Source organism: Enhydra lutris, unplaced genomic scaffold (assembly GCF_002288905.1).
Source record: "Enhydra lutris kenyoni isolate GAN:26980312 unplaced genomic scaffold, ASM228890v2 scaffoldscaffold22, whole genome shotgun sequence".
Taxonomy (NCBI): domain Eukaryota; kingdom Metazoa; phylum Chordata; class Mammalia; order Carnivora; family Mustelidae; genus Enhydra; species Enhydra lutris.
This window is the reverse complement of record NW_019154106.1, coordinates 5,699,344-5,723,681: the sequence shown is the minus strand read 5'-3', so window position 1 is coordinate 5,723,681 and position 24,338 is coordinate 5,699,344. Positions and strand designations below refer to the sequence as shown.

The window sequence follows — 24,338 nt, the reverse complement described above, 5'->3', positions numbered from 1 at the left end:
TGTTATATAGGTTTTTTATATATTTTGGATACTAACCCTTTATCAGTTGTGTTATTTGCAAATATCTTCTTCCATTCAGTAGTTGTCTTTTAGTTTTGTTGCCTGACTCCTTTGCTGTATAGAAACCTTTTATTTTGATGTAGTCCCAATAGTTTTATTTTTTGCTTTTGTTTCCCTTGCTTCAGGAGACATAAATCTAGAAAGATGTTGTTATGGCTGATGTCAGAGAAATTACTACCTTTGTTCTTTTCTAGGATTTTTATGGTTTCAGGTTCTTAACCCATTCTGAGGTTACTTTTGTGTATGGTGTAAGAAAGTGGTCCAGTTTCACTTTTTGCATATAGCTGTCCAGTTTTCCCAACACCATTTGTTGAAGAGACCTTTTCCCATTGCATATTCTTGCCTCCTTTGTTGAAGATTAATTGACTCCATTTAATCATGGGTTTATTTCTGGGCTCCCTATTCTGTTTAGTTGATCTGTGTGTCTTTTTTTGTGTCCATACCATACTGCTTTGATTACTATAGCTTTGTAAGTTAATTAAGTGTCTGCCTTTGGCTCAGGTTATGACCCCAGGGTCCTGGGATCAAGCCCTGCATCAGCCTCCTTGCTCAGTGGGGATTCTGCTTCTCCATCTCCCTCTGCCCCTTCCCCCTACTCATGCTCTGTCTCTCAAATAAATAAATAAAATCTTCAAAAAAATAAATGTTTGGTAGAATTTACGTGTGAAGCCATCTGGTCCTGGACATTTGTTTGTTGGGAGTTTGTGGATTACTGATTCAATGTCATTGCTGGCAATCAGCCTGTTAAATTTTCTATTTCTTCCTGATTTGTTTTTGGGAGGTTAGGTTTCTAGGAATTTATCCATTTCTTCTAAGTTGTCCAATTTGTTGGCATATAATTTTTCATCATATTCTCTTATCTTTTGTATTTCTGTGTGTTGGTTATTTCTCCTCTTTCATTTCTGATTTTGTTTGAGTCTACTTTTTTGGGGGGAGGGTCTGGCTAAAGTCTTTTTTTTAAAGATTTATTTACTTATCTGACAGAGAGGAAGAGTGAACACAAGTAGGCGGAGTGGCAAGCAGAAGGAAAGGGAGAAGCAGGCTCCCTGTTGAGCAGAGACCCTGACCTGGGGCTCAATCCCAGGACCCTGGGATCATGATCCGAGCTGAAGGCAGACACTTAACTGACTGAGCTACACAGGCATGCCTTTTTTTTTTTTTTTTTTTTTTTTTTAAGATTTTACTTGTTAGAGAGCACATACGAACAGAGGGAGAGGGAGAAGCAAGGAGCCCAATGTGGGGCTTGATCCCAAGACTCTGGGATTATGACCTGAGCTGAAAGCAGTTGCTTAACTGACTGAGCCACCCAAGTCTGGCTAAAGTCTTACCAACTTTCTCTTGATCTTTTCAAAGAGCCAACTCCTGGTTTCATAGATCTTCTCTCTCTCTCTTTTTTTTTTTTTTTAGTTTCTCTTTCATTTATTTCTGCTCTAATCTTTATTATTTCCTTCCTTCTACTGGTTTTGGGTTTTGCTTGGGCTTTTTCTAGTTCCTTTAGGTATAAGGCTAGGTTGTTTATTTGAGATTTTTCTTGCTTCTTGAATAGGCCCGTGTTGCTATAAACTTCCCTTTAAAACAGCTTTTGCTGGATTCCAAAGACTTTGGATTGTTGTGTTTTCATTTTCATTTGTCTCCATGTATTTTTTAATTTCTTCTTTGATTTCTTGGTTGACTCATTGTTTAGTAGCATGTTATTCAACCTCCATGTATTTGTGTTCTTTCCAGATTTTTTCTTGTGGTTGATTTCTAGTCATGTAGCATTGTGATCAGAGAAGGTGCATGGTATGACTTCAGTCTTCCTGAATTTGTTGCAATTCGTTTTGTGGCCTCACATGTGATTTATTCTGGAGAATGTTCCATGTGCATTTGAAAAGAATATGTATTCTATTCTTTTAGGGTAGAACGTCTTGAATATTTCTGTTAGATCCATCTAGTCCAATATGTCATTCAGAGCCATTGTTGATTTTCTGTTTGGATGCTCTGTTTTCTAGATATAAATACAAATGGGGTGTTTAAGTCCCTTACTATTACTGTAATACTATAGATTACTTCTTTTATGTTTGTTATGAGCTGTTTTGTGTATTTGGTTCCATCCACGTCATCGCAAATGGCAAGATTTCGTTTCTTTTGATGGCTGCATAGTATTCCATTGTGTATATATACCACATCTTCTTTATCCATTTATCTGTTGATGGACATCTAGGTTCTTTCCATAGTTTGGCTATTGTAGACATTGCTGCTATAAACATTCGGGTGCACGTGCCTCTTCGGATGATAGATATGTATTTATTGCCAATTCGTTCCTTCTTTTATGGTTGTTTTTGTAGTTCTTCTCTGTTACCTTCTTCTCTTGCTGCTTTTCTCACAGTTTGCTCGTTTTCTTTAGTGATATTCTTTGATTCCTTTCTCTTTTTTTGTATATCTGTTACCAGTTTTTGATTTGTGGTTACCATTAGGTTTATATATAACATCTTACACATATAGCAGTCTATATTAAGTTGGTGGTTACTTAAGTTTGAACCCATTCTAAAAGCACTACATTTTTACTCCTTTCTTCTCCTGCTGTGAATTTGGGTATATGGTGTCACATCCTTATATTTTGTGAATCTCTTGACTGGTTCTTATACATTGTTCATTTTACTTTGGTGCTTCCTACTTTTCTTATTCTTGCTTAGGATCTTTCCATTCAGAGTTGCCTTTAACATTTTTTGTAGGGCTGGTTTAATGGTGACAAATTCCTTTAACCTTTGCTTGTCTGGGAAACTCTATCTCTCTTTCTATTCTGAATGATAGTCTTGCTGGATAGAGTATTAGTTGCAGGTTTTTTTTTTTCTTTTAGCACTTTGAATATATCATGCCACTGTCTTCTGGTCTAAAAAGTTTCTGCTGAAAAATCAGTGGAAAAATCCCAGGAGAGGGAGAGTGATAGCCTTATGGGGTTTCCCTTGTGTGTAACTGTTTTGTTGCTTTTAAAATTCTTAACCATTACTTTTTGCCATTTTATTTATTATATGTCTTAGTGTGGACTTCCTTGGGTTGATTTTGTTGGGGAGGGTCTCTATACCTTTTGGATCTGGATTTCTGTTTCCTTCCCCAGATTCAGGACGTTTTCAGCCTTCATTTCTTCAGACTAGTTTTCTGCCCCCTTTCTCTCTCTTCTTCTGGGACCCCTGTAATGCAAATGTTATGCTTGATGGTGTTGCAGAGTTCTCTTAAGCCTATTTTTATTTATTATTATTTTTCTCTCTCCTGTTCCATTTGATCACTTTCCATTACTCTTCCTCCAGGTTACTGATGCATTATTCTACTTACCATAGTCTGTGATTCATTCCCTCTAGAATATTTTTAATCTCATTTATTGAGTTCTTTGCCTCTGATTGGTTCTTTTTTTGCTTTCTTTCTCTTTGCTGAGGGTCACACTGAAGTCCTCCACTCTTTTCTCAAATCCACTGATTATCTTTAAGACCATTATTTTAAATTCTCTATCAGGTGTATTATTTACCTCCATTTTATTTAGCTCTTTTGCTGTGATTTTGTCCTGTTCTTTAATTTGGGACATTTTCTTTTTTAAGATTTTGTTTATTTATTGGACAAAGAGAGATCACAAGTAGTCAGAGAAGCAGGCAGAGAGAGAGAGAGGAGGAAGCAGGCTCCCTGCTGAGCAGAGAGCCCAATGTGGGGCTTGATCCCAGGACCCTGGGATCATGACCTGAGCCGAAAACAGAGGCTTTCACCCACTGAGCCACCCAGGTGCCCCTAATTTGGGACATATTCTTATGTCTCCTCATTTTGTCTAACTTTCTGTGTCTGTTTTTATGTGTTGGGAAAGTCACCTATGCCTCTTGCTCTTGAAATTAGTGGCCTTATGAAGAAGAGGTCCTGTAGTGCCCTGAAATGCAATGTCCCCTGTTCACCAGAACCTGGCATTTCAGGGGTGTCTCCCATGTGTGTTGCATGTACCCTGCTGAGCTGCATTTGCCTTCATTCCAGTCTTCAGTGGCTCTCTTTGCCAGTAGTGGGCAGTGTTTTGTCCCTGTGTTAGTGGGCCAGGGCGGGGCTACCCTGGGTTTGAGCTTAGTCTGACCAGTCATTTGTCAGAGCTGTGGTAGCCCCAAACTGTAAGGCAGTTTCCCTGTGTTGTCCTGAGAGAAGTTTTTGTTGGTGGATGGGGCTTGCAGTCAGGCCGGATGTCTACCCACTGCTAGGGCTGCAGTCAGACTGGTGTGTGTGGTTATCTTCCCCTCTCCTAAGGGGAGGAGTCACTTTGGAATTGTGCTAGCCCCTCCAGGGACTGCTTACACACTGCCAGGGTTGTGGCACCACTCTAGATGGGCTCCTGCCAAGGATGTGTTGTTGAAGGGAGTGTGTCCACAGGAGAATACAGGGGCAGGGCCCATGGTACCAGCAAGGTCTGCCAGTCTGCTGCAGGAGGAGACCTGCAGCCACTATGGAAAACTCCTGCCCAGGCCAGGATGGAGGGGGACACTACAGCAGGAGAATCCTAGGGGTGAGGCATGCTGTTAGCAAGCTAGGTGGAAAGTGTTCTGTGCTGGTTCTTGCAGGAGTCTCTGTATTTAGGCTGGGAGCCAGGGAAGGGAAATGGTGACTGCCAGCTCTTTTATTCCTTTTTTTTTTTTTTTTTTTTTTTAAGATTTGCTTATTTTAGAGAGAGTGAGAGTATGAGCAGAGGGAGGGACAGAGGGAGAGTGAGAGGAAGAAGCAGACTCCCCGCTGAGCAAGGAGCTCAATGGAGGGCTCAGTCCCAGGATCCTGAGATTATGACCTGAGCCAAAATCAGACATTTAACCTACTGAGCCACTCAGGGCCCCACCTCTCCCCACCGTCCCCACCACCCCAGCTCTTTTCTTCTTGGAGAAGTCTTAAGTGTTTTTCAAACTGTGGTTTCAATGCTGTATTGCAGCAGGGCTATTTGTTGTGCTGTCTCTTTAAGGATGGAAACTCAGTTTCCTATCCCTTCCAGCTCTTCCAGAGCTCACCTGCTGATTTTTAAAGTTTCAGGCATTAGGCTCTACAGATTGTAAGAACTTGTGAAGTTAGGCCCCTCTAGTTTTCAAAGCCAGATGTTATGGGGATTTGTTATCCTAGTGCAGAGCACCTGTGTCTGGGTTGCCTGGTGTAGGGTCTTTTCTCTCCTCTCTATGCCCTGGTGTCCCTCCCTCGCATGGACAGTCCTCTGGGTCATTTTGGCTCTCGACCTTTTCTGCCCTTCCTACCCTCTTCTCTACATTTAGCTGTCTGTGCTACCAGTGTTTGGGTCATTTTCTGGGTTATTTACACTGATGTGGGTGTTATCTAGGTGTATCTGTGGGACAGGGTAAGCTTAGGATCCTCCTACTCTGTCCTCTTCCCCAGAAGTCTCCAAAGGTTATTAATTTTTTAAAAAACAAGGAAAATAAAAGGGCATCTGGGTGACTCAGTTGCGCATCCAACTCTTGATCTCACCTTAGGTCTTGATCTCAAGGTCATGAGTTTAAGCCCCATGTTGGACTCCATGCTAGGTATGGAGCCTACTTAAAAAACAAATAAGGGGCACCTGGATGGCTCATTGATTTAAGCATCAGACTCTTGATTTCTGCTCAGGTCATGATTAAGATTGAGCCCTGTGTCTGGCTCTGTACCCAGCAGGGAGTCTGCTTGAGATTTTCTCTCTCCCTCTGTCCATCCCCTCACCCACACTCTCTCAAAAAATAAATAAGTAAAATCTTTAAAACAAACAAAACAACAACAAAAAACAGGGAAAATATATGTAAATGGAAATGAGCTAAGATAATTAAAACAAACTTGAAAAAGAAGAACATTACTGGAGGGCTTAGCCTACTCTGCAAAGTACTTTCTATGAGCTACAGTAATTAAGACAGTGTTGACTTGGCATAAAGACAACAGTGGGGAAGAATAGAGTCCAGAAATAGGCCCATACTTCTACAGTTACTTGATTTTTTTAAAATAAAAGCAGTACAGTGAGAAAAATATTTAATTGAGGTATAATTGATGTATAACAATATTTAGTTTCAGGTATACAACATAATGATTTGACATTTGTATGCATTGTGAAATGATCACTACAGTAAGTCTAGTTAACATCCATCACCATATATAGATGTAAACTTTTTTCTCATGATGATAACTTTTAAGATCTATTCTTTTAGCAACTTTCAAATGTGCAGTACAGTATTATTAACTGTAGTCACCATGAACATTACATTCTCTTGACTTCTTTATTTTATGACTGGAAGTTTGTATCTTTTGACTCCTGCACCCCCATCCCCCTACCCAGGAACTACCAATCTGTTCCCTGTATCTATAAGCTAATGTTTTTCTTTTTTTTCTTTAAGATTTTATTTATTTGGTTGAGAGAGACAGCACAAGCAGGGGGGTAGGGGAGGGGCAGAGGGAGAGGGAGAAGCGGACTCCCCACTGAGCAGGGAGCCCAACATGATTCCTGAGATCATGTCCTGAACCAAAGGCAGACACTTAATCTACTGAGCCACGCAGGTGCCTCTCATTTTTTTCTTTAAGATTCCACATATAAGTGAGATCATATGATATTTGTCTTTCTTTGTCTGACTTCACTTAACATAATGCCCTTATTGTTCATCTGTGTTGTCACTAAGAGCAAGATTTCATTTTTCTAAAGGTTCAATAATATTCCTCTGTGTGTGTGTGTGTGCGTGCCGTATTTTCTTTATCCATTTGTCTACTAGTGGAGACTTAGGTTGTTTCCATGTCTTGGCTATTGTAAATAATGCTGCAATAACATGTGTCGCATATATCTTTTCAAATTAGTGTTTTTGTTGTCTTTATGTAAATACCCAGAAGTGGAGTTGCTGGATCATATGGTAGTTATAATGTTAATTTTCTGAAGAAGCTTCATACTGTTTTTCTTAGTGTTTGCACCAATTTACGTTCTCACCAGTAGTGCACAAGGGTTCACTTTTCTCCACATCCTCGCCAACACTTTATTATTATCTTTTTGGTAATAGCCGTTCTGACAGGGGTGAGGTGATACCTCATTGTGGTTTTGATTTGCATTTTCCTGATGACTAGTGATATTGAGCGTCTTTTCATGTACGTATTGGCCATCTGTATATCTCCTTTAGAAAAATGTCTATTCATATCCTTTGCCCATTTTTTAATCAGATTGTTTGGGTTTTTTGCTCATATATTTGTATGAGTTCTTTATATATTACAGATATCAACTCCTTATTTAGATATATAATTTGCAGGTTTTTTTTCTCACTTTCAGTAAGTTGCCTTTTCATTTTTTTTTGTTTGTTTTCCTTAGCTCTGTAGAAGATTTTAGTTTGATGTAGTCACACTTGGTTATTTTTATTTTTGTTGCCTTTGTTTTTGGTGTGAAATCCCCCCAAAATAATTACCAAGACCAGTATCAAGAAACTTCCTGTCTGTTTTTTTCTAGGAGTTTTATGATTTCAGGTCTTAACATTCAGGTCTTTTTTAAAAAATATTTTATTTATTTATTTGACAGACAGAGATCACAGCTAGGTAGAGAGGCAGGCAGAGAGAGGGGAAGGGAAGCAGGCTTCCTGCTGAGCAGAGAGCCCGATGTGGGGCTCGATCCCAGGACCCTGGGACCATGACCTGAGCCCAGGGCAGAGGCTTTAACCCACTGAACCACCCAGGCTCCCCTTAACATTCAGGTCTTTAATCCATTTGAGTTAATTTCCATGTATGGTGTAAAATAATGTTCCAGTTTCATTCTTTTGCAAAGCATTTACATTTTTAATATGAAAATAATTTTAGACTTGAAGAGTTGCAAAAACAGTACAAAGAATTCTTATATACTCTTCATCCAGCTTCCCCTACAATTGGTACTTTAAGTACCTATAGTGCAGTTATCAAAACTGAGAAATTAACATTGGTAAAATAATACTAACTAAACTACAGACTTCATTAAGATTTTACCAGTTTTTCTACTAGTGTTTTTTTTCAGTTCCTGGATCCATTACAGGATCTCACTTTTCATTTTATTGTTATGGTTTATTAATCTCTTTCAGTCTGTGACAGTTTCTCAGTCTTCCTATTTTTTCATGACCTTGATACTTTTGAAGAGTATTTGTCAGGTATTTTTTAGACTGTCTTGCAGTTTGAGATTGTGTGATATTTTCTTATATTAGATTGAGGTTATGCATTGTTGAGAACAATACCACAGAGACTGATGTATTCATTTCATTGTATCATGTGAAGCAACTAATGATGTTGAGGTCTTTTTGTTAGTAAAATTAACCTTGGTCATTTAGTTAAAACCACATTGAGATACCGCCTTACACCAGTTAGGATGGCCAAAATTAACAAGACAGTAAAAAACAAGTGTTGGAGAGGATGTGGAGAAAGGGGAACCCTCTTACACTGTTGGTGGGTATGCAAGTTGGTGTAGCCACTTTGGAAAACAGTGTGGGGATTCCTTAAGAAATTAAAAATAGAGCTAACCTATGACCCTGCAATTGCACTACTGGGTATTTACCCCAAAGATGCAGATGTAGTGAACAGAAGGGCCATCTGTACCCCAGTGTTCATAGCAGCAATGGCCACAGTTGCCAAACTGTGGAAGGAACCAAGATGCCCTTCAACAGACAAATGGATAAAGAAGATATGGTCCATATATACAATGGAATATTATGCCTCCATTAGAAAGGATGAATACCCAACTTTTGTATCAACATGGACGGGACTGGAAGAGATTATGCTGAGTGAAATAAGTCAAGCAGAGAGAGTTAATTATTATATGGTTTTACTTATCTGTGGATCATAAGGAATAACACAGAGGACATTGGGAGATGGAGAGGAGAAGTGAGTTGGGGAAAATTGGAGGGGGAGACAAACCATGAGAGACTGTGGACTCTGAGAAACAAACTGAGGATTTTGGAGGGGAGAGGGGAGGGGGTTGGATGAGCCTGGTGGTGGGTATTATGGAGGGCACATATTGCATGGAGCACTGGGTGTGGTGCATAAACAATAAATTTTGGAACACTGAAAAAAATTAAATTAAAAAGAAGAAAGAGGGGCACCTGGGTGGCTCAGTTGGTTGAGCCGCTGCTCAGATCATGGTCCCAGGTTCCTGGGATCTAGTCCCACATCAGGCTTCTCTGCTCATCAGGGAGCCTGCTTCCCCCGTCTTTCTCTGCCTGCCTCTCTGCCTACTTGTGATCTCTCTCTCTCTCTGTCAAATAAATAAAATCTTTTATTAAAAAGAAGAAGAAAGAAAAATATCTTGTATTTGCCCACTTATTTATTTATGGTGTTCTTCATTTCTTCCTTCCCATTGGGTTTTCTTCTTCAGCCTAAAGAAAATCCTTTAGCATTTCTTATAGTCAAGGCTTCTGCCGACAAGTTATTTAATCTTCTGTTTATCTTAAAATGTCTTTATCTTGGGGGTGCCTGGGTGGCTCAGTCAGTTAAGGATCTGCCTTTGGCTGTTTATGACCTTAGGGTCCTGGGATGGAACCCTGCATCAGGCTCCCTGCTCAGTGGGGAGTCTGCATCTCCCTTTCCCTCTGCCTCTCTCTCAGCTCATGCTTTCTCCCTTTCAAAGAAATAAGTAAGGGACACCTGGGTGGCTCAGTCGTTAAGCATATGCCTTCAGCTCAGGTCATGATCCTAGGGTCCTGGGATCAAGCCCCACATCGGGTTCCCTGCTTGGCAGGAAGCCTGCTTCTCCCTCTCCTACTCCCCCCTGCTTGTGTTCCTGCTCTCGCTATCTCTTTCTCTGTCAAATAAATAAATAAAATCTTAAAAAAAAAAAAAAAAAAGATGTTTCATTGTCTTAGGGATTCCATTGTTTCTCAGAAGAAGTCAGCCGTAATTCATATTATAGTTCCTCTGTATGTAATATGTGCTTTTTCCCCAGCTTGTTTCAAAATTCTCTACTTTTTTTTTATTAATCACTTTGTCCATTATGTACTTAGGTGTGATTTTATTTGCATTTATCCTACTTGGAGTTTGCTGAGCTTTTCACATCTTAATAGTTTTCATCAAATTAAAAAAATTTATCCATGATTTTTTCCTATTTTTCCTGCCCCATTCCACTTTCTTTTCCTTCTAGAACTCACATTATACATGTTGTGACTGATTGGTATTGTTCTATAGGTCTCTAAGATTCTATTCATTTTTCTTGAATCCCTTTTCCTCTGCTGTTTAGATTGGGTAATTTTTGTTCTTTGTCTTCAATAATTTCACTGATTCTTCTTCCATATGTAATCTATTAAAACTGTCCAGAAAATTCTTCATTTCAGTTACTGAACTTTACAGTTGTAGAATTTCCATTTGGTTCTTCTTTTGCAGTGTACATTTTTCTGCTGATATTTCCTATCAGTTGACTAATTTAAACTACCTTTATGCCTTTGAACATATTTATAATAGCTTGTGCTTTAAAGTCTCTCCTAAATGTAGTAATTATTATAGGCTTGGTTTTTTATGGCTTTTTTTTCTTATAAGTTACTTTTTTTTTCTTTGCATGTCTAGTAAATCATTATTTTATATTGGGTAATATGTTCATATTTTATATTCAGTTTTATGTCCAAAGAGTGTTGATTTTTGTTCTAGCAGGCTAATCACCTTAACCCTGTGTTGGCTTGTTTTTGTACATTTTATAGAGTTGGTATGTAGAAACCCAAATCATTTTCCAAACTCTTCTAACTTGATACCACACAACCTCCAAAATTATCTTTTCTGTGGATCTTGTTGAGGCTTGTTTTTTTGTTTTGTTTTGTTTTGTTTTTTAGGGTAGATCAAGAACAGATTTCCATCTACAAAGTGGTTTTTTTTTTTTTTCCTACTAAAGCCTTACTTTTTTGGCCTCTTAGCTGGATACCATCAGTTTTATCAAGGTCTCTCCATTCTGGTTAGACCTGAAAGCCAACATTTTCTAGCACTGCTTGACCATTCTTGTTCCATTCTCAATGCCATTGCAGCTGTTCTCTGGGAAATTTTATACAGTCTCACTGGTACATGAATAGCCCACCTTTTGGCCAAGGACTAATGGGGAGCTCCCATATAGACTTTGAATACCCACTTCTTCATAGGTCCCTCCCCTCCAGTGCCCTGCCTTGTAGAATCCAGGTACTTTGGCAATTCTGAACTCTGTTCTGTGTCTCCTCATCTTACTAGAACCACTGTATTCTGCTTGGGCTCTAGGTCCCTGCTCAGTGGACAAGAAAACTTCCATAGGCAGACATCCAGGGCAATCATAAATTTACCTCAGGAATTTCCCTTCTGTCAGGGATAACAGTCTTGTGCTCTCTCTTATCCAGAGCCTGAAAACAACTGATTCATATGTTTTATCCAGTTTTATAGTAGCTTTTGGTGGGAGGGCTGATTTGGTACCTGTTATTTCATCATTGCTGGATAGAGAAGTTCCAGTATATTGTTTTGATATATATTCCCATTGCCACACGATTGAACTTTTGCTACTTCATCTTTAACAGTTGGAGAGTTACGTGAAGAGATAGTTTGGTATTGTTGATGATATAATTCTTTTGTCCTTATCCCCACAGTATCTCAGCAAAAAGGTGCAAAAATTCTAAAAGATTTTGTTTATTTGAGAGAAAGAACATGAGTAGGGGTGGGGGGCAGAGGGAGAGGAAGAAGCAGACTCCCCACTGAGCAGGAAGCCAGATGTGGGGCTCCATTCCAGGACCCTGGGATCATGACCTTAGTCGAAGGCAGATGCTTAACAGCCTGAGCCACCCAGGTGCCCCAAAAAGTGCAAATTTAAAATCATTTTTGAGTGGTCATGCTGGTTTATTTAGTTTATTTTGTTCTTTCACCAAGAGCTTGTAGAACATAATGTTTAAAGTTGCTCATTCTTTAATGATAGTTTGATTCTCTTAAAAGTCCAGATTCAAAGTTAGTTTTTTTCTGGTCTTTGACAATAATACTTAATTATTTTCTGGCATGTGGTATTGCTGATAAGAAGTCTAACTCATGTATCTGGGTGGTTTCCTTCTCTTTTGTAGTGTTTAGGGTTTTCTCTTTATCTTTGTTATTCTGGGTTTCAATGTGATATATTCAGTTGTGTGGTTTTTTTGTGCCTTTTTTTTTTTAAAGAAATTTATCATGCTTGGCATTTGGTAAATTTATTCAAAAAGAACTTACATCTGTCTTTGTTATAATTCTCAGTTATTTATTCTGGACCTATATTTTAAATGAAATTTTTTAGTATTTCTTTTTAAAATCTATCTTTAATGTCCTTAGGGATGTGCCTATTTTGGACATTTCATATAAATGATATAATACAATATGTAAACTTTTGTGTCTAGTTTCTCTCTCTCTCTCTCTTTATTAAGATTTATTTATTTATTTATTTATTTGACAAAGAGATAGAGCCAGAGAGAACAAACTGGGCGGATGGCAGAGGGAGAAGGAGAAGCAGGCTTCTCCCAGAGCATGGAGCCCGATGTGGGGTTTGATCCCAGAACCCTGGGATCAAGACTTAAGCCAAAGGCAGACACTTAACCAACTGCACTGCCCAGGCACCCTTTGTCTGGGTTCTTTCATTAAGCATAATGTTTTCCAGATTTATCCATGTTATAGCATGTAATAGAACTTAATTTATTTTTATGGTTATATTATTTTTATGGTTGAAGATATTACATATTTTGTTAATCTGTTTATTTCTGATAGACACTCAGATTGTTTTTACCTTTGCCTACTATGAATCATGCTGCTATGAAAGAGTCAAGTAGAATGGAACTAGAGGCTAGTACACTAAGTTAAATAAGTCAATCAGAGAAAGATAATTATTATATGATCTCACTGATATGAAGAATTTAAGAAATGAGACAGGATCATAGGGGAAGGGAGGGAAAAAATGAAACAAGATGAAACCAGAGAGGGAGACAAACCATAAGAGACTCTCAATCTCAGGAAACAAACTGAGGGTTGCTAGACAGAAGTGGGGTAGGAGGGATGGGATGGCTGAGTGATGGACATTGGAGAGGGTATGTGCTATGGTGAGTGCTATGAATTATGTAAGACTGATGAATCACAGACCTGTACCCCTGAAACAAATAATACATTATATGTTAATTTAAAAAAAAAAGAAAGATTCAAGTACTACCTTCTTTTAAATGTGTTCTTTTATAGTTACTAATCTGCTTTCCATAACATTTTCATTTCAAATACTGTATCTTTTTTTAAAAAAAGATTTTATTTATTCATTTGACAGAGATCACAAGTCGGCAGAGAGGCAGGCAGAGAGAGAGGAAGGGAAGCAGGCTCCCCGCCGAGCAGAGAGCCCGACGCGGGGCTCGATCCCAGGACCCTGAGATCATGACCCAAGCCAAAGGCAGAGGCTCAACCCACTGAGCCACCCAGGCGCCCCTCAAATACTGTATCTTTAATTTCCAAGATTTCTAACAGGGTTTTCCTCCCTTAAATTTTCTGTTTAATCAATGGCAGTATATTCTTTTTGGAAAATTTTTTTTATTTGAGTATAGTTGACACACAGTGATACATTAATTTCAGGTATACAGCATAGTGATTCAGATCTGTATATGTTATGCTATGCTCAACACAGGTGTAGCTACCATCAGTCGCCATACAACACTATTACAACATCATTGACTATGTTCCCGCTATACCTCTTATTCCCATAACCTATTCATTCCACAATGAGAAGCCTATAACTGTTATTCCCCATTCCCCATTTTACCCATCTCCTATCACCCTCCCCTCTAACAGCCCTCAGTTTGTTCTCTGTTATTTATAGGTCTGATTCTTTTTGTTTGCTTGTTTATTCATTTGTTTTGTTTTTTAGATTCCAGTTATGAGTGAAACTTATATGGTATTTGTCTTTCTCAGTCTAACTTATTTCACTTAGAGTACCATCCATGTGGTCCCAAATGAACCCAATTTTTACAGCTGTGTAATATTCCTGTGTGTGTGTGTATGTGTGTGTGTACACACATCTTTATTCATTTGTCTTTCAGTGGACACTTGGGTTGCTTCTATATCTTGACCATTGTAAATAGTGCTGCAGTAAACATAGGGGTGCATATGTCTTTTTGAATTAGTTTTTTCCTTTTTGTTTGTGTAAATGCCCAGTAGTGGAATTATTGGATCATATGGTGGTTCTGTTTTTAATTTTTTGAGGAAACTCCATACTGTTTTCAACAGTGGATATACCAGTTTACTTTCCCACAAACAGTGCATGACAGTTCCTTTTTGTCCATATTCCTGCCACACTAATTCTTATTTTTCATTTGAACCATTCAAAAGTATAAGGTGATATCTTATCTTGGTTTTGATTTGCATTTCTATGATGATGAGTGATGCTGAACATCTTTTCATGTGTCTGTTGGCCATCTGTATGTCTTTTTTTGGAGAAATGTCTATTCAGATCATCTGCCCATTTTTAATTGGATTATTTGTGGGGTTTTGGTGGCGTTCTTTATTTTGGATATCAGCCCCTTATCAGGCATATCATTTGTACATATCTCCTTTCATTCGGTAGGTTGCCCATTTCATTTTTATTTTTTTAATTTAAATTCTAGTTAAAATAGGTTGCCTTTTGGTTCATTGATAGTTTCCTTTTCAGATTCTTTTTGTTAATTCTGTTTCCTCATGTATAAGTTTTACTAGTTGATATGTGTCACATTTTTCATGGTATTGATCTTTGTTCATTGGTACTTTTTAGTTAAGAGTTAATTGTCCATCTTCTGTTTGTTTTGAACATGTCCTGCATCAGTAGGCTCGCGGTCGGGGGCTCTCTGTTGCTGAGCCCTAATCTTGCAGGAGAGTGTGTTTGTGTGTGTGTGTGTGTGTGTGTGTGTGTGTGTGTGTGTTTAAATTTTGCTTGAGTGTCAAGATAGAAAGCTCTGGCATCTTAATAGATCATATCATTCTGAGTCTTGTTTCCACTTCTATGACATAGCTGTTGAGGCCCTCAGTCTGCATCACTGATGCTGCTGCTAGCCTCACTTGACTTTAACCAACGCTCTAGTAGGCAGGTGACAAATCTCTGGCCGTTGTTCATGTTTTGGTTCTTTGTTTAGATCTCCTATGTGTGGCCTGGGCAGATCTCAGCCTGTGTGGATCTTGTTCTTAAACTTGTGGCTGTTGCAATATTAGCCCCATTTTTTCCCTCTAGTCCAAGCCCCACATATGGTGTGCATCTTTGGTCCTTTCCTGCCATCGTAGATTCTTTCTCTTTTTCCTTTCTGAAAATGAGGAAAATATACCTTTCCATTTCTGGTCTATAAAGATTTCTCTCTTTTTCTCACCATGACTGTGTATTTATTAAGTTGTAGACATACTTGTTTTATTTTTTTTTTTTATTTTTATTTTTTTTAAAGATTTTATTTATTTATTTGTCAGAGAGAGAGAGGGAGAGAGAGCAAGCACAGGCAGACAGAATGGCAGGCAGAGGCAGAGGGAGAAGCAGGCTCCCTGATGAGCAAGGAGCCCGATGTGGGACTCGATCCCAGGATGCTGGGATCATGACCTGAGTCGAAGGCAGCTGCTTAACCAACTGAGCCACCCAGGCGTCCCATAGACATACTTGTTTTAATAGGTGATGGGGATTAAGGAGTTCACTTGTGACAGGCACTGAGTGATGTATGGAAGTGTTGAATTACTATTATTGTACACCTGAGACTAATATTACACTGTATATTAATTAAATATGCTCTAAATTTGAAAGTTAAAAATATTTGTTTTATCATTTTATGTGTTCAAATAGGAAGATGCAGTTTTAACATATGCTCAACTTGAAATAGAAGTTTTATTTCAATATTAATATTAGTTTTATTTATAATAATAAATTTTATTTATAATAATAATTTATAATAGTGTTAGTTTTATTGTTCTGGTTTTCACATTTAACTCTAGTCACTCCATCTGGATTTTGATTTATGTGTGGGTGTGAAGTGAGGCAATTGAAATTGATTTCCCTCAAATCAGTACATATTTTATTTGAATTGTTGTTATGATTTCTCAAGTACTTAGTTATTTTTTTTAGAAGATTTTATTTATTTATTTGACAGGTAGAGATCATAAGTAGGCAGAGAGGGGGAAGCAGGCTCCCTGCTGAGCAGAGAGCCAGATGTGGGGCTCGATCCCAGGACCCTGAGATCATGACCTGAGCCGAAGGCAGAGGCTTTAACCCACTGAGCCACTCAGGCGCCCCCGAGTATTCGTTATTGACAAGACTTTTTCTCACATATCTACCTCTTTTCCCTGTTCTTCACTGTATCGGTACTTCAAAGACAAGGTAGGATTCAGGGACAAATTTTTTCTTACTTTATAGAAAAGTAATTTAATTACAGTGAAAAAAGGGGGTCACCTAAGGTCAGAAAGTTGGTCAGTGGTAAAACTGAAGATTGGTTCAAGTCATCTTGGGTCAGTGCCAAGTTCACTAAATTTCAGTGTAGCTGCTATAATATCCCATGCTTTATGACTGAATTATATTTGAAAAACAATGGCAAGAAAAATACTACCCATTAAGATTGATAGCCAGGTCCTGGTAATGTTCATACTTTTTGAGATGGTTAAAGCTTTATTAGATATGTAGTATGAATGCTGTAGGAGAAAGTTGTACTATTAGGATGTATTTTGTTATTAGGTTTTTAAAGTTGAATTCTTGTATAATATCTGCATTGCCAACCTCATTTACAAGGTAGAGCTTGTATAGTTCTTTATTCATCTGTAGTTCTTTATTATAATAGTACTGTAGAAGGGCAATAAGGGGTGGCATTTATAAAATGGGATATTTGGGTTTTTTTCCTTTATAGTATGAGTGCCAGGGTACAGAAAAGAAGAACATTGATGCAAATTTTGATGATGCAGGACCCGCTGGTGCTTTGTGGAAAGATAGTTCTAAGTCTACATATGTAAATACACCAAGCGGTTAACTTATGAATTAAATTAGCAAGAATTTGCTTTACTTTGTTAGAGACTGCCTTTACTTTGTTAAAGACTGGTACAAATCCAGTATGTTGTTAACAAACATACTTTCATCCATTCTGAGTTTATCTTTATGTATGGTGTAAGAGAACGGTCGAGTTTCATTCTTTTCTACACAGCTGTCCAATTTTCCCAGCATCATTTATTGAAGAGACTGTCTTTTTTCCTGCTTTGTTGAAGATTATTTGACCAGAGTTGAGGGTCCATATCTGGTCTCTCTACTCTGTTCCATTGGTCTATGTGTCTGTTTTTGTGCCAGTACCATGCGGTCTTGGTGATCACAGCTTTGTAATACAACTTGAAATCAGGCAATGTGATGCCCCTAGTTTGTTTTTCTTTTTCAACATTTCCTTGGTGATTCAGGATCTTTTCTGGTCCCATACAAATTTTAGGATTGTTTGTTCCAGTGCTTTGAAAAATGCCAATGGTGTTTTGATCAGGATGGCATTGAAAGTATAGATTGCTCTGGGCAGCATAGACATTTTAACAATATTTATTCTTCAATCCATGAACATGGAATGTTTTTGTGTCTTCTTCAATTTCTTTCATGAGTGTTCTGTAGTTCCTCGAGTATGGATCCTTTAAGGTCTTTGGTTAGGTTTATTCCAAGGTATCTTATGATTTTTGATGCTATTGTAAATGGAATCAATTCTCTAATTTCCCTTTCTACAGTTTCATCGTTAGTGTATAAGAAAGCAACTGATTTTTGTGCATTGATTTTGTATCCTGCCACAATATGAATTGCTGTATGAGTTCTAGTAATTTGGGGGTGGAGTCTTTAGGTTTTCCACATAAAGTATCATGTCATCTGCTAAAAGAGAGAGTTTGTCTTCTTCTTTGCCAATTTGAATACCTTCTATTTCTTTTTGTTGTCTGATTGTTGTTGCTAGGACTTCTAGTACTATGATGAACAATAGTGGTGAGAGTGGGCATCCTTGTGTTCCTGATCTCAGTGGGAAGGCTCTCAGTTTTTCCCCATTGAGCATGATATTCACTGTGGGTTTTTCACAGATGGATTTTATGAAGTTGAGAAATGTTCCTCTATCCCTATACTCTGAAGAGTTTTAATCAGGAAAGGATGCTGTAGTTTGTCAAATGCTTTTTCTGCATTAATTGAGAGGACTGCGTGGTTCTTCTCTCTTCTCTTATTAATTTGTTCTATCACATTGATTGATTTGTGAATGTTGGACCATCCTTGCATCCCAGGGATAAATCCCACCTGGTCATGGTGGATAATCTTTTTAATGTACTGTTGGATCCTATTACCTAGGATCTTGTTGAGAATCTTGGCATCCATATTTATCAGGGATATTGGTCTGAAATTCTCTTTTATGAGAGGGTCTTTGCCTGGTTTGGGGATCAAGGTAATGCTGGCTTCGTAGAAAGAGGCTGGAAGTTTTTCTTCTGTTTCTGTTTTTTGAAACAGCTTCAGGAGAATACGTATTATTTCTTCTTTGACTGTTTGGTAGAATTTCCCAGGGAATCCAGCAGGTCCTTAACTCTTGTGTTTTGGGAGGTTTTGATCACTGCTTCAATCTTGTTACTAGTTATTGGTCCATTCAGGTTGTCAATTTCTTCCTGTTTCAGTCTTGGAAGTTTATAGGTTTCCAGGAATGCGTCCATTTCTTCTAGATTGCTTAACTTATTAGCATATAGCTGTTGATAATAATTTCAGATGATTGTTTCTATTTCCTTTGTGTTAGTTGTGGTCTCTCCCCTTTCATTCATAATTTTTGTTAATTTCGGTCCTCTCTTTTTTCTTTGGGATTAGTCTGGCCAGTGGTTTATCAATCTTATTAATTCTTTCAAAGAACCAGCTTCTAGTTTTGTTGATGTGTTCTACTGTATCTCTAGTTTCTAACTCATTGATCCCTGCTTTAATCTTAATTATTTCCCTTCTTGTGCGTGGAGTAGGCTTAAGAAGATGTGGTCTATATATCCAAAGGAGTATTACTCAGCCATCAGAAGGGATGAATACCCAACTTTTGCATCAACATGGATGGGACTGGAGGAGATTATGCTGAGTGAAATAAGTCAAGCAGAGAAAGTCAATTGTCATATGGTTTTACTTACTTGTGGAACATAAGGAATAACATAGAAGGCATTAGGAGAAGGAAAGGAAAAGTGAAGGGGGATGGATTGGAAGAGGAGATGAGCCTTGAGAGACTGTGGACTCTGAGAAACAAACTGAGGGTTTTAGAGAGGAGGGGGATGGGAGGATGGGTGAGCCTGGTGGTGGGTATTAAGGAGGGCACATATTGCATGGAGCGCTGGGTATTATACGTAAACAATAAATCTTGAAACACTTCATCAAAAACTAATGAAGTGTTGTATGGTGACTAACATAACACAGTAAAAAAAAATACTGTATTAGGTAAATGATTGAGACGTCATTCTTGAATTTTTTTGCTTTCAGTTCTTAATTAGCTCACTTAACTGTGTTTGAGTTTATTGAATAATGAGTTAATTTATGGGCCCAGCACACTTCTCCTGCGCAACTCTGCTAATAATGAGTTGATTTATTAAAAAATACAAGAATATAAGCTAGAGGGTTGCCTGGGTGATTCAGTTGTTAAGTGCCTGCCTTAGGCTCAGGTCATGATCCCAGTGCCCTGGAATCAAGCCCTGCATTGAGCTCCCTGCTCATTGGGAAGCCTGCTTCTCCTTCTCCCACTCCCCCTGCTTGTGTTCCCTCTCTCGCTGTCTCTCTCTCTCTGTCAAATAAATAAATAAAATCTTGAAAAAAAAAAAAAAGAATATAAGCTAGAGCTATCAGCTTTGAAGATTTCTGGCTTTGCACCTGACCTTATGGAAATTAACTGAAAATACAAATTGATTTAGCAAATGTGAAAAATTGAAAACGTGAGATTAAATGTCTTAACCCCATAAAGTAATTCTAAATGTTCAAGCAATTTGCTGATGCATAGCCATTTCCAGTCATATTTTGAATTTTGCAGATAATCTTTTCATCAGGGAAATGCCTTCTTGGCTCATCAGTTTAATAAACAATTCCAGAAATTCTGGTGCTTTTCCAAACTGCTTTTTCTTTTTGTCACCATTTCCTCTCACACAGAAATACAATCTCTACTGCCTGGATTCTCTGCAAAATTGAATTGGACTTCAGAGGAAGCCAGCTATTCTCAGGACATATCAGGGGTAACACCCTTCCAGATGATTTTTGAGGCAAGTTTTGTTGTGGTTCTATAAATTACTGATGTCTTAATTCTTATTTTTCTACAAATCCAATAAAGCCTAGGTCCATCACAGTTCCAAGTTGAAATAAGGCGTTGGTTCCCAGACTTCTCTGTGCAGTTGTTGAAACGCTTGGTAGCTTCCAAAATACTGGTATTTGTGTCCCACTCCAAGAGGCTGTGATTTAACTGTTCTAGGGTGCAGTATTAGTTTGCTCATTTGGCCATTAAAAAAAAATACTACAGATTGGGTGGTTAAAAAATAGAGACTTATTTCCTCATACTTTTGGAGGCTAGAAGTTTAAGATTAAAGTGGCTTGTCATTGTTTCCTCACATGGCCTTTCCTCTGTATGTGAAGAGAGAATACTCTCATGTCTTTCTCTTCTATAAGGACACCTGTCTGATCACATTAGGGCTCCATGTTTATGACCTCACTTAACCTTAATTATGTTTTTAAGGCTCTATCTCCAACTATAGTCTCATGGGGGGCTGGGCTTCAATGTGTGAATTTTGGGAGATACAATTTAGTCGATACTGATGGGGCCTGGGCTTTGGAATATTTTTGAAATCCCAGATGGGAAAAAATCCCAGATGATTCCTAATGTGCAGATAAATTTGAGAGCCACTGAAACAAGCCATTATTTGAATTTGGATCTCCTGAAAAAGAAAATAAAAATGGATTCTCAGTGCAGATGCTATTTGGATACATTTTTATTAAGTTGGCTTAAAGATCTTTATTGATTTATTTGAAGCTCAGATTTATGAGGGTGACTGTTGAGTTCTCCATTCTCTTTAACAAATCTATGATCCCCTATCTTTCTTTCCTTTGAGTTTATGGAGTCATAAAAAATTAGAATTTTTTTTTTAAGATTTTATTTAGGGGCACCTGGGTGGCTCAGCCAGTTAAGCATCTGCCTTTAGCTCAGTAGAGAGCCTGCTTCTCCCTCTCCCTCTGCTGCTTCTCCTGCTTGTGCCCTCTCTGTGTCAAATAAATAAAATCTTAAAAAAAAAAAAAGAGAGAGAGAGGTTTGACAAAGCACAAGCCAGGGTGGGGGGATGTGGGATTGGGCTGAGGGAGAGGGAGAAGGCTCCCCCCTGAACAGGGAGCCCAATGAAGGGCTTGAACCCAGGGGTCTGAGATCAGGACCTGAGCCAAAGGCAGTTACTTAACTGACTGAGCCACTCAGGAGCCCCAGAACTAGAGTACTTTAAACATTCTCCCAAGAAACATTTGGGAAGCCTTTCTTTGTATTTGGACAATTATATGCTCCTTTTCAAAGGAAATGGGTGCAGTATTGCAACAATAGATATCTCTGGCTGTGCCTTATCTTCTTTAGGGGAATGATGGGTAAACAATCTGGAGCAATTAATGGTTAGTCGACTCTGAAACTATTAATTTCAAGTAGCAATAAAAAAAGCTGATTTCAGTGAACCAAGGAAAGCAGTTCTAGAAAAGGAGATCATGTGTTTTAACCAGTTTAAACAAACAATAATTTTTATAACTAACATTTATATATATTATTTAAGCCTCCTGACAGTTTTGTGAAGTGGATAGAACAGGGATTATACCCCCTTTTTACAGATGCAAGAACCCTGAGATTCAGAGAGTTCAATTGATTTACCCAAGGTCATGCGAAAGTTAAGTGACAGAATTAGAATTTGAACCAAAGTCTTACTCATTTTAATCAGGTCTGTTTATTTATTCACTCATTCAGGAGCCTGTGTTTGCTCAAGTTGGCCTCACTGTGCTAGATGTTGAAGGTACAGAGTCCCAAGACACATTACTTGATAAAGGAAAAGATAAACAAGCAACAAATAATTACAAATACAGTGTAATACGTATCATATGTATGTATCAAAAGATTTTCTGGGTATAAGGGATTCAGAGACTTGAAAGAATAGGAAGTTGTCTTCAGACTTATGGAGTTTATCTTATTTTTTTCCTTATTGCAAAAGCAGTGTTTCCCTCAGGAAAATCAAAGAAAGCATTTAAAACACAGATAAGGGAGCCTGCTTCCCTCTCTCTCTCTCTCTCTGCCTGCCTCTCCGTCTACTTGTGATCTCTCTCTCTGTCAAATGAATAAATAAAATCTTTAAAAAAAAATTAAAAAAAATAAAACACAGATAATTTGACTTAAGCGTGGTAGCCACTGTTAACATCTTGGTGTGCATCTTTTCACGCAAGAGTGAGGCATTTCAGTGTCAGGTTTTTAGAAAAGTACAATTCCAAACTAGGCCATGGAAATAGGTAGCTGGAAATGTGTGGATGTCAAGGTCATTGGAGTTGAAGAGGTCAGGAAATTGTGAGACTTAAGTTGTTCCTTAGGCCATCAACTTGGATGTGGAAGTCAGCCCAGTTGATGGCAGGTTTTTTTTTTTTTTTAATCGTATTTATTTATTTGACAGAGAAATCATGAGTAGGGAGAGAGAGGCAGGCAGAGAGAGAGGGGGAAGCAGGCTCCCCGCTGAGCAGAGAGTCCAATGCGGGGCTCAATCCCAGGACCCTGAGATCATGACCTGAGTGGAAGGCAGAAGCTCAACCCACTGAGCTACCCAGGCGCCCTTGATGGCAGGCTTAAAATGCTGAGGAAACGTGAGCTCAGTGCCTGCCTTCAGCTGGCAATGGATGAAAAGTGGCAAAAAGTAGTCTGACCTCAGAGGAGCAGGAACAAGAGTTCCCTGAAAGCATTTGTTCCACTACATCTCATTGTCTCTGTTACTGTGCAGTTATTTAAACGATATTTGAAGAGAGTGAGAAGAGAAGAAGGGGGAGATTGTGTGGGGGAAATTCATCATATGTACCACAAACAGGGAGAAGAGTCAGGTAGCAAGGTTCACAGTGGAAGCTAATGAATGGAGACATCCATGAATAAGCAGTAATAAATGATCCACTGCTCTGGGCATGTGAGGAGAGCCAATCCCAGGGAATACTGAAGAGAACATCATTTAGGAGAGATGCAAGGTCTTGTGTTTATGCTGAGTCAGTCCGGCATCTTGGGATCCATTCGGCTGGGTAACATGTCCCCTCCAAAAACAATTTGATTTTACAAGATCTTCTTAAAAGCTTTATCCATTTTTATATTATTTCTGCTATAATACTAAGTGATAAAATTGGTAGAGGTACTTGTGTATTTCAAACATATCTTCATGCTTATCTATCTCTATTTCTCTATATACATATTTAACTAGAGACAGGACGAGACAGAAGCACAGATTTACTTTCTTCTAGACAGTCATATAGGGCCTATGACAACCTGAGTTCAGTTTGAAACTATAAAACAGCTTTGATATTATCTGTGATATAATCAGATTTGTATCTAAAGGTGAAGGCTGGAACACATGATTCAATAATCGTTTCTGCTGCCCAGGGCTGGCAGCATCTATGTTTTCCTAACAACACTTAAGTAAATTCACTGCTTCTGTATGTATGTCAGGCTGGGGTACTGGGTTTCTGACACCCAACTCTAAAGGGCTTTAAAAGACTTTGTAGACATAGACACATATACTTTCTTTTAAAAAAGATTTTATTTATTTATTTGACAGAGAGAGAGAGAGAGAGAGAGAGATCACAAGTAGGCAGAGAGGCAGGCAGAGGGGGAAGCAGGTTCCCTGCAGAGCTGAGAGCCCAATGCGGGGCTAAATCCCAGGACCCTGAGACCATGACCTGAGCTGAAGGCAGAGGCCCAACCCTCTGAGCCACCCAGGCACCCCCAATACATACATTTTCAGTCCCTCTCAATAAATTATGAGCAGATTATAAAAAGAGCTGTTTGCTTTATGTTAACTGTCCTCTGCTGACGTGATATTAGGTCATTTTATCTTCTCAGTCTGGATTAGATACCAGTCCTTCTTGTGTATTTCTTTAGCATTTCTTAATATATGTAAATCATAGAACATTTCACATTGTCATATACATTATTTATTTGTCTTTCTCTTCTACTTAACTGTGAACTCTTCAAATTCATATTGTTTTATTTACCTCTGTAGGCTCAGGTTACATAATAAACTCCGTGCAGTGTTTTGAGTGGGTAATTCAATAGTTTGCATAAGCATTGCCTGTCAGACTCCATAAAAGTGATGATAGATTACACAATATCTGATTCTGAAAGCTATATGCACAAATAATGAACTTTCTTGGAGAGACA

The 24,338-nt window shown here is 38.4% G+C and overlaps 1 protein-coding gene across 1 annotated transcript in view; it reads left to right on the top strand.

The window, feature by feature from the left end:
* LOC111149654 (chromosome unknown C11orf80 homolog) overlaps window positions 1-24,338 on the top strand; it is a 135,289-nt gene that overhangs the window by 66,473 nt on the left and 44,478 nt on the right. Inside the window, exon 4 of the mRNA XM_022506853.1 lies at window positions 20,075-20,184. Within this exon, the coding sequence (XP_022362561.1) occupies window positions 20,075-20,184 (110 nt within the window). The remainder of the gene's footprint in view (window positions 1-20,074; window positions 20,185-24,338) is intronic.